Source organism: Falco biarmicus, chromosome 9 (assembly GCF_023638135.1).
Source record: "Falco biarmicus isolate bFalBia1 chromosome 9, bFalBia1.pri, whole genome shotgun sequence".
NCBI classification, from domain to species: domain Eukaryota; kingdom Metazoa; phylum Chordata; class Aves; order Falconiformes; family Falconidae; genus Falco; species Falco biarmicus.
Window position 1 is genome coordinate 37,693,452 of NC_079296.1, and position 14,776 is coordinate 37,708,227.

The window sequence follows — 14,776 nt, forward strand, 5'->3', positions numbered from 1 at the left end:
GTCTCGATCTCAATTTTTTCTGAGAAAATTTTTTTTTGAGAACCAGGTTTTTTAATGCAAGGGTTGCTGAACAGGCAAGGTGCAGTAACTGTCCACGTTTGAAGGCGTGCTGTTCGCCCACAGCACCGAGTTTCCAGTAAAACACTCCTCCCTGCAGAAACACATAGGGCGGGAAAATGGCACCAGCTGGTTTGCCAGGCAGAAAGAAAAATCTTCCAAAAACTCAGTCATTTCAGCAAACATGACTGTTAGCCATCCTCAAAGGTAGGCTGCTCTATCAAGGAATAAAGACAAAGAAGAACGTCTAACAGGCTTTTACTTTTTCATAAGTCAGCTCAGTCCTGTATCTGTACCAGAGGTTAATCAACTGATCTGTTAAAATCATGTCCCCGGTTTCCACTCTTAAACCAGTTGTTTCTCCTGAAGCTGCTGTCACTTTGCTTCCCATTTCTAAACCTGGAGAACCCTCGTCCCGCCTCCTGGGGGCACTCTTCCAGCTCAGGCAATTCCTTCGCCACAGACAGTTGCCAGCGCCTGGTGTCCCTCCACTGTTCCTGAAACAAGACCAATGTAAGGAGACTTTATGTGCTTGCAGGTGTGTCCAAGGTACCCTATGTCATTTAAAAGCAACATTGAATGCAAAGGCATTCCCAGACAAACCCCACCCAACGCCAAAACAGGTCAAGAGATCCCTCACAGCGAGGAGATAACTCACAGTCCTCAGACATAGGATAAACTATCACAAAGGGACAAGAGGAAGTGAAGTCAACAGAAAACTGGGTAACTCTCAATTAATCTGGAGAGATCAAAACCCAGAGTAGCCAAAGAACATAGGATTTTGTTTAATAAAATCAGGTAATATAATGAGAACTGAAATGAGAAAGAGGCATGACAGCATAACTTCTAACAATTGTGCTCTGTTCTTTCTAATGACTCTGTTGTCTATGCAATGCTCTTATTAAAACACAAGCCTTATCCTCCCACACCACCCTATATTCAGTCCTATACATGGCAATCACCAAATTTCAGATTGCCAGGTTCCAAAGCCAGTTCTGGCTACAAAAACATACCTGTATGTTACTCAGTTCGCCAACAGGGATATCAAAGCACACACCCTGTAACAGAGAAAAAGAGGCATTTACTTTCCAAAAATACATCCAAGAACAGAGATATGCAACTCCAGTCAGGCAGCACCTGCAACCGCTCATACACACTTAAGTGTAGAAACCAGAAATAGCAGAAGCACGGTCTTTGTAAGCTGAAAAAAAAAGAAAATAAAACGCAGACTCAAATGCTCCATGCTGACAGTAGCATTGCCTGCAATCAGCCTGTCTGTTTAAAAGTAAGACAGGCATCATCTGGCACCACAAGCTCTCCAAGAATATACCTGCACAGAAGACAGATGTCAGACACATCAGGAGCCAGGCTGACAGTCAGGTGAATGCTGTATTGCTTGGGTCAGGCAGTCAGTAGTCAGTCACTACCCTACTCTACAGCTGTCTTTCCAGTGCAGTGGTATACAGTGTTAGCATGTCACAACAACCACTCCCACTATATATATATATATATATATATATAAAAAATGATTTTTTTTTCTTTTTTAGGAGAGAATTCTTGCATTATCATTTAGGAGCAACATATCCATTCAAATCAGTGTCTTTTGAAACACTCAGCTAGCTTTAATATGTGTGTGTGTTTGGTTTTTTCAATAGTGTATACATAAACAGCAGTTTCAGGGGCCCTCATGATAGGTTACCATTTTCAGAGAAATGAGAGTAAGGTATCAGTATTTCTATAAGGGTATTTCAAAACTCCTACCTCAAACACTGCAAAAACTGGCTGCGTGTATGTCTGCATCTGCACACACACCCCCACCCCTTCCCCAAGGTTGGGCCAGCTTACCATCTTCCCCTTGAGGAAACGCATCGCAGATACTTTGCCATCTACCTCCTCACCAAGCTGTTCTTTTAGTCCTCTCCAGGCATAGCTCATGGTATGCATTTCTATTGAGCACTTTAACACCATGGTCACAAAGCCCTTTGGGAAACAGAAAAAAAAGCATTTACAAGACTAAACTTGGTTGGACAGCCTGTAGCTTGCTCACTGATGAACTATGTAATAACTTGTTATTGTAATGTAGCATTTAATCCTAAGAAGTCAGCTTCCTGAAAGTGAAGCAACCAAAAGCCTCCTAAGAAGCCAAAAGCATCCATGTAACCTAGGATTGCCCATTGATATTAAGGCAAATAGAAGACCCAGAAGCAAAGACACACCTATTCAATATATACAGAAAGTTACCAGTAGAAAATGGGTTACATAAAACCCAAACTCATACACAGTCCAGTCACACACTATTTCCAAAATTGTGTTACCATGCCACAAACTGGGCCAATTTCTCCCTAAATGCATCAGAAAAAGGAAGAGCTGTACTCTTCACCTGTCAAGATCTCTTTGAAATCAGGTAATCACATGCTAGACTTACTTGAAATACTACAGAAATGTAAAAGCTTCCTGGGAAGGGAAAAACTACAATAGCATGAACCAACCTATTAGCTTGTAAAATGTCATTAGTTAAACTCTCTTAAGAGCATCCAAGTTTTCTGTCACTTAAGTGTCTGGAGAAATTCTTGTAGTTCTCGTTACAAGAAAGTTTACTAACAGATTTCAAATTTCTCTGGTTTGCTGCAGAGCACCAGCAAGAGCTGATTTCAGTTAAGGAACAACCAACAAACCAGGAGCTGGGGACAACAGCTATTCAGAAACCCTACTGAAAGAACCCGAGATGATGATGCCACACTCTGACTGGACGCAAGCAGTTCATTTATCCATTACTGTTAACACAGGCATGACGTTATTTACCGCAGTTGAGTTGAGTAAGGAGCGCTGCTGTACGTAAGATGCCCCAGAAATATGGGCTAGAGCTGCTGCCAGGGCATCAACTGCCCCTTTTTCATCTATGAGCTCTTGAGCAGATTTTCTGAAGTAGTCTACTGCAGAAGGAGGAATGGCCTCCAGCAACCTACATGGTGACAACAAAAGTTTAAGAAATCAGCAAAGGCCAGTGTGAAGTGCAGTCATGTTTAAGACATAACCTTCAGACAGCTTTCAAGATTAACATATCATCTCTAAAAGCCTTGGCTATCATACTTATGCTTCACTACCACTCATTTAACTTGACACCTTCAGGATGTTGAATACCCACCTTCTCTGGTCATCAAGGTGAGCCTCCTGAAAGATGCGTTCAAAGTTGAGGATTTACAACATGGCATGTTTGACAGCATTGTCAAGGGAAGGCTCTAAAATACTAGCAACTCTTAACGCCATACCCAAGAACCCACAAGAAAGTGTTGCCAGCAAAGCCAAGAAGCCCTTGCTTTTACTTCACAATGAAGAGAAGCAAACCACTACAATGCCACTGCTGGGCTGGGGCAAGGCACTTCTTGCTCTCAGTGCAAGCTGATTAAATTGATTATTTCTGGGAGAGGCAGTGAAAACAAGCTGGGAAATTGAGAACAGCTATTTCTCTGATGCTGGTTTTTGTACACCAGCACCCTTCACCATTTTTTAGTATGCAGTGAACTCAACACCATGCCCATGGTCTCCTTTACACTGGTCAAATCCCTACCAATTATAATAATCTCTGTCAATGCAGTTTCCACCAATGGGGCAGCAAATGTAAACAGAGCTGCACAGAATAAAATCCACAACCCTTGATAATAAAACAATACAAAGAAACACAGGACACAGCTACAACACCCTCATTATGCCAGAGTAACTCCTCATTATACTAAGTATTGCTCCTTACACACTAATACTGTATCATCTGAGCAGACAAAATCAGTTTTCTCTCACGACAGTAATTCCTTGTTCTGCTACTGATTTCTGGTTATATAAACAAAGGTTAATTTTAGCAAGAACTTAGAGAACATCAGGTTCTATCAAAAGGTCTATGTTCAAGCACACAGAGGTTTATCGATATCATTATGAAAACAAGTCAGAGTTAACATGCAAAGCAGCTGACTTTTACAACATAGGCAAAGACACACTCACATACAGGTCTGCACCCTTGAAGCTCTGCAGTAACAGCATTGTTATTGGTAACATCTTTTTAGAACAGGCAAATAAACTTACTTTTTGGCATCATTACTTGAAGCTTTGATTACATCTGTAGCAGAGGGAACGCCTACACGCTTAAATGTAATCCCCTGAAATCAAGAAAACCAATTACAGTTAAAGGCATTTTCGGCACTCTACAGCTCAATCCTAACCGAGTCACATTATTGAGACTTCTAGTTACTATTTAGAACATCACTACAGTCTTCACTTAATCTATTTCTAAAGCTAGAATGAGGCTTTTAAGTTTCCACCTTTGTTAATCTGGAGCTACTTTACACAATTTACATGCAGATTATAATGCAAGGCATAGTCTCCTTCATGCATTCCTGTCACAGTCTGCCTGCTGACATCAACAGAGTACTGCCAACATGGGAGAACTAGTAAGAGATTTGAACAGGCTACTACAAAAGCATGTATAAACGCTTACCAAATATGAACACTTTAGGCCTACTACTCTATGGGACATGAGTCCCATACTGGACTCATAAGCAGCCCATCATTACAAAGTCTAAGAGTGGCAGAGTCTTTTTAGGAGCTGAAAAAATTTCATTAAACAGATGTCTGAGGTACAACTCACCGCTTTGTGCTCAACTTGTTTCAGAAGATCTTCTTCTCTTCTCTGAAATAAACAAATGCAGATCCCGGTCCGGCCAGCTCGACCTGTACGTCCAGAACGATGGATGTAGGAGTCAACATCCTTCAAAAATTCAGATTAACATGAGAAAACCTTATGTCACTTAAACTGCTGACATTTATAGATTATAAGAGAGAGAAAATGCAAGCTAAATTCTAATTCAAAAGCCTAAGGCGTGATTCATTATGTCTCTATACCCAAACCACTCAGATCTGCTTATGTTACCCTGCCCAAGGTATGCTGCCTCAGGTTTAAAAAACACTATTAAGTTTTTTTCAAATAAAAAGCTCCACTGGCGTTGCAAAAGAAAAAAGACAGCAGAAATGTTTTATAGAATCATTATGAAACTCAACAATGTTCAGAAGCGATTCAGAAATGCTGAAACAATGTCAAAAGCTATCTTACGACTTTGCAGAGTAACCGAAAACTGTCACTTTTACTTTAACCGAAACTCAAAATAAAAAAACTTAACTAGGAAATTCTAGGCTGGTGTTTACAAAAGAAAATCCACTTAATTTGTGAATCAGAACATAATTCTGGTGAAACACAGCAATAACCCACTGTTATGTCACAACGAAATAAATTACAATTTTAGTCTCCCCTAAGGACTTACTTTTGGTGGTGAACACTGCACAACAAGGTCAACCTCGGGAATATCCAGGCCACGGGCAGCTACATTTGTTGCAATCAAAACTTCAAACACACCATTTCTAAAGCCTTTTAATGTAATTTCTCTCTGTGTCTGTGGAATGTCACCGTGCAATGACTGGGCATCCTGTCAGTGAAACAAGCCATTAACATGTTATTTAATGGGGCAGCCTACACTGCAGCATCTACAGACATTTAATTACAAAAGCCGAAATATTGTGCAGAGCAAGAGAAAATAATTACACGGCCAATACCAAAGGAATATAAAGCATCCTACTTTGTGGTTTGATTCTTCTCTGGGACAGTAATACTCATAAGCAGTAGTTTTACCATAATATTATTTGTAGCACACCAACAGCAAACTGTAGAAGTTGCAGCCTGCCACACCAAAAGGGCCCACTTCAGCTCTCACTTCCACTGGAACAAATGGAAGCAACTTCTCTTAAGCAGTGCTCATCAAGAGCTAGCAAAAGACTTTGCTCCCTTCCCTGGGAAGCCATCCCAAAACCCACAGAAGCTGAAGTGAGGTTTTCAGGGCCTTCGCAAACCCTACAGGTGATCTGAACAACCTCTGCTTTTAATGGGACAAGATCAAGTGTTTGACAAGGAGAGAGGGAGAGTCACAAGCTCAGAATTCAAATGAGTAACTGCTCTCTAAAGCAGAACTTACTAACATAACAGAAAAATATGTCACATACTGACACAAGAACAAAACAGTCAGATTTTCTGGGAAAGCAGCAGAGCCAACAGACAAAAGTTGTTGTTGCAAGATCTTAATGGGCATGGTATATGACGTTTATCAAATACTGGGGCAAGCCATGTATTTCCACCACTGCTCTTTCTCCATAAATTAGTATTTGCTATCAAACTGAATTTTCTCTGAAAAAAAAATCCAGCAACTTTCCCCACACTCAAAAATAATTCAAGCAAGCATAGAAAACCTGCTCAATAGATCACCTGAGCTCTGATCAAACTATTAAATGACCTTCCAAGGGCAACAAGAGATTCCATTCTACCATATTAGTTGGATTTTCCTGAATACTGACTTTTCAAATAAATGCCATTACAAGATGGGAATCCGAAAAGCACACTAATGTGAGACGGAAGATGTGCACTATACTAGCTCCTGTTTATTACCACTATTACTGTCTCCTATTCAGCATGTGCTGCATTTTTTCCATTGATCCTGTCCTGCGTGATTTTAAAGCCAAAGGAATAAATTCATCACAGCCAAGAGGGTATCTTAAACTGCAAAGCTCTACTTTTAGAAGCAGCTTTCATAAGTCTTAAAACCACCTACAGAAACAACTTCATCCACGCAGTTGCAACCTCACATTTATTTCAGGGCATTCAACCCCTGCATATCTGTTACTGCTCTTCTCCATTCAGACTGCAGTACCTGTTTGAGCGAAGCATTCATAGCCAGTTCATTTGCTTCCTTTTTGGTCTCACAAAAGACAATGGTCCGCCCACGGCTGCCACTGTAGACTTGAATGATATCCCCAAGAACTCCTGCTCTCTGAGATGAGCGACACTGTATAGCCAGGTGCTGTTTGGGAAACAATCATGATAAGCATCTATGTTAAATCTAAACCACACAAGCACAGACAAAATGAACACAGAAAGAATATTTTTTTCTAAGCTTGCATACTGCTTCCATATGAAAGCTCTGCTTAACAAAAATAAAATAATAATCTGTGTGTTAATCATGTGAAAAGTCATTGCACAGCCCCATGGGCAGTGTCAGTGCAGAACCCATTTCATCCAGGTCACATACTCTCAGGACCTGCACTGCTCTGCAGCAGAATCACTCACTTCCACAGTCGTGGCAGTCCTTTGAGTCCTCTTTCCAATCAGGTCAATCTGTTCATATTCATCTTTCATGTATTTTTTCGCTACATCATATACCCATCGTGGACAAGTTGCAGAAAACAGCAGTGTCTGGGGGTTGTTCTCAGAACCTGGAAGGAAAGGCCACCGATTCCAGTCATCACAACAGAATCTGAAACTTGAGTACTGATAAAAAAAAGCAACAGAGTTGCTCTCAACTTGAGAGGCTTATATGTGCAGTAAGTGGGCTACAAAAAGAAAACTTAGAAGCAATGAAAACATTTTTAATATCCTTTAGACACAAAAGGCAAAATTACAGTAATTTTAACTGGACCAAACTAAGTCCTTCACCCTGCCTGAGAAGAAATGCAAGACACACTTCGACATCATCTGCTAAAAATGGTTTAGAGTGTGCCTGAAGTCCTCCCACATACTTGAAAGATCTCATCTCAGTCCTTCCTTGCCTGGTATTCCCATACTAACTAGCTGTGAACAGTATGGCTATGTGTAAAGGAAAAAGGCAAGCTAAAATGGACACTCTGCAGACTAGGGGCACGAATTATATAACAAGATAGATCACCCCAGGTAAAAACAGCTCAACAGCATCTTGAAAAAGTTTAACCTACCTTCATAACTCCACAGGTTCAGACAGAAAGAAACACACACTGCAAGAGGACACTATTATACCCCAAAATTTATCTTCCGGTTATGAAGAAAACTTTCAAAATTGAGTAACTACAACAACTCTTCCAAAAACTATCCAGATCTCCTTTTTCAGAAGGTTATCTGTGCTTTTTGGCTGTCAGGACACAGACCAACTCTGCAGAAATGGGGAGAACCTAACAGTTAAGTAAAAATAACAGTGGCTGTACTGGGTCAAACCTAAGATCCATGAAGTTCATATACTCTCCCCAACAGTAGTCAAGTGTAGTTAACAAAGATGTTAAGAAGCAGTGTCAGTAGCCAAGTTTTTGTGGCTTCCAGAGCCAGAAGTGATACCCTTGGTTTTAGTAATCCTTGATATTTCCACTTCCAGTAATTCAAGCCACTTTTCAAAACTTTTGGTATTAGTATAACGTGGGAAGGAAGGAACTTCACACTATTAAAATAACTTTCTTCACTGCCGTACTGGCTATCTGATGGCTTCGCTGAATGCCCACTACATCAGAAAAGAGCAAATATCCCCCAACTGTGAACTTTGTGTGATGCCGAGCGTACATGCACACCATAACCATAACCCTATGCTCAGCCACCTCTCTCAGGACGAAGAGCATTAGGGCTTAGGGAGCTGGGCTGGGTTTGTTACTTTTTGCCATTTCCTCACACACACCCTCCTTTCAGGGATGTCATTCCAGCCCTTGAGCCATCTGTTACCTTGCTTTGAATCTTTTTTAATTCTACCTTACCCTTTTCTCTGAGGTCTGATACTAGCATTGCAAAAAGGATTCGAGTTAGAAGTGCACTGGCAGTTTTCAAAATAGCATAACTGCACTTTCTGCATTATCCCCTATTCCTCTCCTGCTGTCATAATTTACCTTTTTTATAAGCAAATCCTAAGATTTCTTCCACTTGTTCAGCAAAGCCCATGTCCAACATGTGATCAACTTCATCCAAAACAACATGCTTCACACTGGAAAGTTCCAGCTTGCTATTCTGAATGTGGTCTTTGATCCGTCCAGGAGTCCCCACTAGAACATCAATGCCACTTCTAAGAAGATCAACTGGAAGATGACAAAAAAAACAAGGACAGTGTCAGAATGCTAAGAAACAACAAGGTAAAAAGTCACCAGTACACAGCAACACTTCTCATTTTAGAGCCAAAAAGCGACTGCTCTCAACTTTAATCTCTGAATAAAGCACTAGATCCAGTCCAGGTAACAAACAAGTAAACTTAATGGTGGTCCAAGTTACTCTTGTCAGGAATACCAGCTAAACCACAAGCAAACTTACAATAAGATACATCAATTTCCAAGCAGCAATCATCTGCATTAGAAACCTCCAGAGCTTTGTAAGGAAGAACACTTTAGTTTTTCAGCTGATTTCTTTTTCACAGCTATCTCTGGAGACAGAAAGAGCCACATGCACATACAGAGTTCTCTCCCTTCTTTGGATGGTCATCTAGTCCCACAAAAACCAGACAAACATGCAATAAAGGAGAAACTAAAAGGACTAGTCACTTTGCAGACCTATAACCATTCTTTTAAATAAAGTTTCATTGGAACTAAAATAATTCAACCCAGGCTTATGCTTCCTTTGAAAGCAATGGCATGGTTTCTGACTGAAGTGAAACTCCAAGGAGCAAAAAAGCCAGTTTTATTCATGGAATGCATTTGGAGAAAGTCAACTTCAATCCTGTAGTAACTCCTTAGCATTTACTTACGTTGTGCTTTATATGGTGTTCCTCCATAAAAACAAGCCACTGACAGTTTCCTGGTGAGATTCTTGAAGTCTTTGGCTACTTGAGTGGCCAGTTCCCTCGTTGGAACAAGAACCAGCACCTGGAGGGAGCGAAAGGAGACAAAAACGCAGCTGTTGCTTGGGAGAGGGTGCTAGGACAAAAGGGTTTACTTCATGTCAAACACCTTGTACTCCCATTCTGACTCTACACTTGCTGCAGAGATGCCCACAGCTCCCCACCATCCAAGCAATATTTCCTGCCACCTGGAGCCCGCACACAGCCTCATAGCCAGCATGAGGAAACAAGGCAAAGCATGACAAAATAACTGAGATGTAGAAAACAAGTTTGTTTTTTTTTCTTAATACCAGATAAAACAGACACTTCATTAACATAACCAAGGACAATGAATGAATTCAGCATTAAAGGATAAGAGCAGGCACTAAGCAATCTGGACCAGTAAGGTCTTAAAAGATACACAGCATGATGCACTCCACCTATCTGCCGCCTTCCAGTATCTATCCTTCTCCCCTCCATTTCGTTTAAGAATGAAACGATTAAAATAAAGAGCTAAATTATTCTCTAGAAATCTTTCTGACAGTAAGATTTTAAAACTTACATTGCCATTAAAGTTAGTAAAACAGAAGGATGAAGTAGGCAACAAATCTGCAGACTACAGCAGCTTTTCAGTCTAATGTTAAACATATATACTTCATTTGTATGGGAATACATCATCTGATCACAGATATCTCATTATTGATTCCTACTTAATGAGATTCCATGATTTGGAATATAAACACCACTTGCATCCATTAAGACAAGTCTCCAGACATAACAGGGGAAAAAAACCCCAACCAACCAAGAGCCTTCAGTTATCACCATGGAATTCATAGTGAGAAACAGCCTCAGTGAACAGAGACAAGTCCAGCTGACTCAACCGCTTCCTCAGAAGAGGCAGGGGACTGAGCCCCAAAGCCGCAAGCTAACTTCCTGCAGACAGCAGTCTGGAAGTCCGGTAGGTACTACTGCAGTGCCCTGACCATTCTCCCTGAAGCAGTCACAAGGAACCCTAAACATGAAACATGTTATCACTGTGATGCTGCAAGATCTGTCACACTGTAGCTCCTGATCCAAGGAAAGTGTTCAGTATTACAAACACCAATAAAGGAGAAAGAAGAAGTGTTCAGTATTACAAACACCAATAAAGGAGAAAGAAGTCCCAAACAAAGAGTCGCCAAAGCAATTACAAAATCACTTTTGAAAACTGCCACATTCTAAGGTTTTGGTATTAAGCCTTAAGTGATAAATTACTTTTGGTGCACGACTTCTTCTCTCATCTTGTGAGACACTCTGAAGTTTTTCCGTCAGTGGAAGAGCAAAAGCAAAGGTTTTCCCAGTTCCTGTTCGAGCTTGAGCAATTACATCTTTACCATCGTATATGGGCTGAAAAGTCTTCACTTGCACAGGGAACAGGTATTTTATACCTCGAGCTGTAAGATAACCCAAAGAGGTTTCATTAAAAGGTAAACAGCTAGAAGCCCTCAGATATAACTAGCCCAAATATGTAGGGCACATCACATCAAATCCTGCACACAACAGGAGATGCAACTTGGAAGAAAACCACGTATCTTTATTTTCACTCCTACTCTAGATCAAAGGATATTCCACCCCCACACACACAGCTGAGTATCCACAATGAAATACGGTCACCTTTGTGATGTCTGGTGTAAGTCAACAGGAGAGGAAATAAAAAATAAAAACACAACATGTTTTTTTCTGATACAGCCCAAGATTTTGTGGTAGCTTGGTTCCAAAGGGTGGGAGGAGGTAAGGGTGTTTGTTTTGAAATATTCTAAAACTCCAGAGAGATTTTGCACAGTGGAAATTAAACAATCCAAGAGAAACTTTTGAGTAAAGAAAACATGAAGGAACAAAGAGAATTCTTTCTGAGGAACAAGAATAACACAACTTACCACCACAGAGGACAAGAACTCTACAGTGATTACTCCCTCAACAAAATTAATCAAAACAAGATATGAAAATGCCCAAAGTATGAGAATAATCTGTTCACAGAAGCCAAACAGTCTTCATATACAAAACACCTTTACACTTAAGAAGTGATATTGTAGACAGCAGATATGAGAATTGAAGATACATAGTAAGTAGAATGATGCTGACAAGAAGAGAAACCTGTCTCTAGAACGTGTATCTAGAAATGACCACAGCATGAATGAACAAACTCACCTTAAGGCACTTGAAGCTGAACAAAACAGAAACTTTGTTCCTAACTAACAACAGCAGATTCTTTGAATCTACAGTGACTACTCACATGCATATTGTTACCACACAATAAGTGTATGACAAGTGCAGGCTTCTGTCTCTGCTTAAACAGGTAAACAGTGCAATTCTGGACAAATGCTTACAGAAATTTCTTTCACCACATTAACTAACCTTTGAGAAGGTTGATGGTGTTTTGGGAGAGAGGAAAATTAGAGAAGGCACCTTCTTTTGCTTCTTCTGTCAGCTCCTAACAGGATAAAAGAAAAAAAGAAAAAAATAACTTAATAGTTCTAAGAGATGAGCAAACAACATAGCCTACATAAGCACACAAGAAAAGCTGTGCATTTGCTTTACCACTGCAATCTTACCAGCTACCTCCCTTCTGTTTAAAGAAAACCCTTGCAGAGCAGGCACTTCACAAACAAAAATGTCATCACAGAGTGAAGTGGGAAACTTTAATCTGGCCACCCTGTATTAGAAGACAAGACACATTGACACAGGCTATACCACTCAGTGTGACAGAATTCCTACAAGCAAATCCTGGCTTTACATCAGTCTTAAGACCTCCCGCCAAAGGTATTCCTGTGCTTGTTACCTGCAACAATTTGTTCAAAACCCCAATTACTGCTATCTCATCCCTAGTTCAGATATACCTGTGCCACCTTTTAAGACCCCGGCGAACAAAAGGGAGTTGCCCCTTCCACGTGATCTTAGTGCATCATGCACATATGCTCGGCAAGTTCAGGAAAGGGAAACTACTTGTTAAAATCTGAACTGGAGTCCGCTGAAATCATTAGAAAACTTCTTCACAGCAAAATGTCACAATTCACTGCATGAAGCAGGAATTTCCCTCCACATCACACCTACTCAGTACACCACAGAAACAACTTCTTAACTTTGCACACCACTAGATACTTACTTAAAACTCACAATTTAGCTTCTACTTCAAAGGTCCAAGAGATGACATCATTACACCCAAAGTACCAAATGCACTCTTGATTCACATTCCCATCTTAAACACACGAGAGAAAACTGCCCACAGAAAGCCCTATACAGGGGAAGGCAAGCTGCAAGGCCCTCTCGTATCTACATGTGAGGCCAAGGGTGAAATCTGAAGAGGGAGAACTCCAGAAATGGGAACTAATTAAGGTAACTGTGACCTTCCCTTATAGGACACCTTGCTAAATACTTCTTTGAAGGGCCAGCCAGCAGAGAGAGCACCACCACAGCACAAAGCGGTGCGCGTTTCTGGGCTGGTGACTGCCTGTGCGGCAGGGAGAAACCCTGGCGCTGCAGGACGCACACCAAGTGGCTACATGAAGATGAGCCAGCACACGGAAGCTGCTCCGTGCTAGCCACCCTCCTTCACTGCAGGATAAGCTACTCCAAACAGCTCGACGTTTCTTACAAGGAGAAAGGCACAAAGAGAGACGGGTAGTCACCCGCCCCAGCATGGCCCCAGCAGGCGCGATGCCGGGCGCTCGCTGACACCCAGGACCAGGTGCCGCAAACCTATGAGGTACAACAGCCTAACGCTGCCACTGCCCTCACACACCAAGTCTCCACGCAGCACCCACGGCATATTACGCCCGCTCATTACCACGGAGCCTTCAGGCAAGCTAAGGGCTCACGCTGGCACCGCATTAGTACCTCTGCGTCGCTGTCCTGCTCTCCAGCGGCCGCACTGCCGGACACGCTGTGGGCTACCGGGGACACCACGCCGTTGCTCACAGCGGAGGAAGGCTGCACCGTGTGCTCGGCGCCGCCGCTCTCTCCAGTCAGACCGTTACTCTTCTCCTTGGTTTTTTTTGTTTTCTTGGCCAGGGGCGGCCCAAGGTCACCGTCGCCCAGCCCGCTCTCCTCAGGCTGGGCCTGCGCGCCCTCGGCCTTACCGCGCCGCTTCACTCTCTCCCGCCGCTTCAGCTTCTTCTCCTGGCTCTCCTCCTGCCGCAGAGAAGCGGGCGTTACACGGCGGACCTGCCGCCCTCGCCCGCCCGTTCCAACAACCCGCCGTTATTCGGTTCTAAGGCCTCAACGCCCGGGCTGCCCCCGGGCCCGCGGCGGGGCCGGGCCGTACAAAATGGCCGCCCCCGCGGCGGCACGTGGCGCGCGGCCGCCCGCTCCCACCTTGACCTTCCTCCGGCGGCCCCGGCGCAGGGACTCGTCGCCCGCCGGCGCTTGCGGCTCGGCGGGGCCGGCGGCGAGGCCGGCGGCGGGCATGGCGGCCGGCTGCTCCCCGGGAAGGCGTGCGGCGGCGCTCCCGCCCGTCTCGCAGCGGCGGCCCCAGCCCCCTGGCTCCGCCCCGGCGCGCAGGAAGTGAGGCGCTACGGGCGGCGGGCGGGCCGGGCCGCGGGGCAGCGCCGCCGCCAGCAGCAGCAGCGGGGCCGCCCCGCCGCCGCATAGCCAGCCCCGCTGCCGCCGCCCGCTGAGCGGGGCCGCCGCCGCCCGGGCCGCGGGGAGCCCGAGCCGCGCCGCGCGGCCCCACGCGCCACCCATGCGGCCGCTGTGCGCCGGCCCGGGGCCGCCCCTTCCGCCCGGCCGGTCCCTTCCGGCGGCTGCCGCGCCCCGCCCCGCCCCGCCCCGCCCCGCCCCCGCCCGTGCGCCCCCCGGGCCGCTGCACCGGCAAGGCGGCACTCGCCGCTGGCAACGGCAGAAAATACTGCTTCTAACGCGTGCAAATGCTGCCTGTGCCACAAAATACACACCCCAAGCACTACTCGCCTTCGCCCAGCACGGGTGCTTCTAAAACCTGCTAAGAGAATATATTTTATTTTTTTGGAAAACGTACAGGTTCGACCAGCAGTTAAGATCTATATATTATACAGTGAGACACGGTACAGTTCTTCTGAATGTGACAGCCATATTCCCAAATA

General features: G+C 43.8%; 1 protein-coding gene across 1 annotated transcript; it reads right to left on the reverse strand.

The window, feature by feature from the left end:
- Positions 1–299: 299 nt before the first annotated feature.
- LOC130155118 (nucleolar RNA helicase 2-like) lies at positions 300–14,765 on the reverse strand. Its single transcript, XM_056352079.1, has 16 exons — positions 14,742–14,765; positions 14,031–14,543; positions 13,554–13,847; positions 12,075–12,150; positions 10,935–11,113; positions 9,609–9,726; positions 8,764–8,949; positions 7,214–7,359; positions 6,798–6,947; positions 5,364–5,525; positions 4,694–4,813; positions 4,132–4,205; positions 2,860–3,019; positions 1,903–2,037; positions 1,071–1,115; positions 300–554 (listed from the first exon to the last, which is right to left on the reverse strand). The coding sequence occupies exons 1-16, from the start codon at positions 14,763–14,765 to the stop codon at positions 360–362; spliced, it is 2,577 nt and encodes an 858-aa protein (XP_056208054.1). The 3' UTR covers positions 300–359.
- Between the last annotated feature and the right edge of the window lie 11 nt (positions 14,766–14,776).

Bases quoted from the DNA above. Each gene is read 5' to 3' on its own strand.
- LOC130155118 (XM_056352079.1), bottom strand. From the start codon at position 14,765: ATGGCTGTCACATTCAGAAGAACT. The intron at 14,544-14,741 runs GTACCGTGTCTC...TGCCGTTGCCAG, and splicing joins CTGTCACATTCAGAAGAACT to CGGCGAGTGCCGCCTTGCCG. The intron at 3,020-4,131 runs GTAAGTTTATTT...GTCACCATGTAG, and splicing joins TCAAGTAATGATGCCAAAAA to GTTGCTGGAGGCCATTCCTC.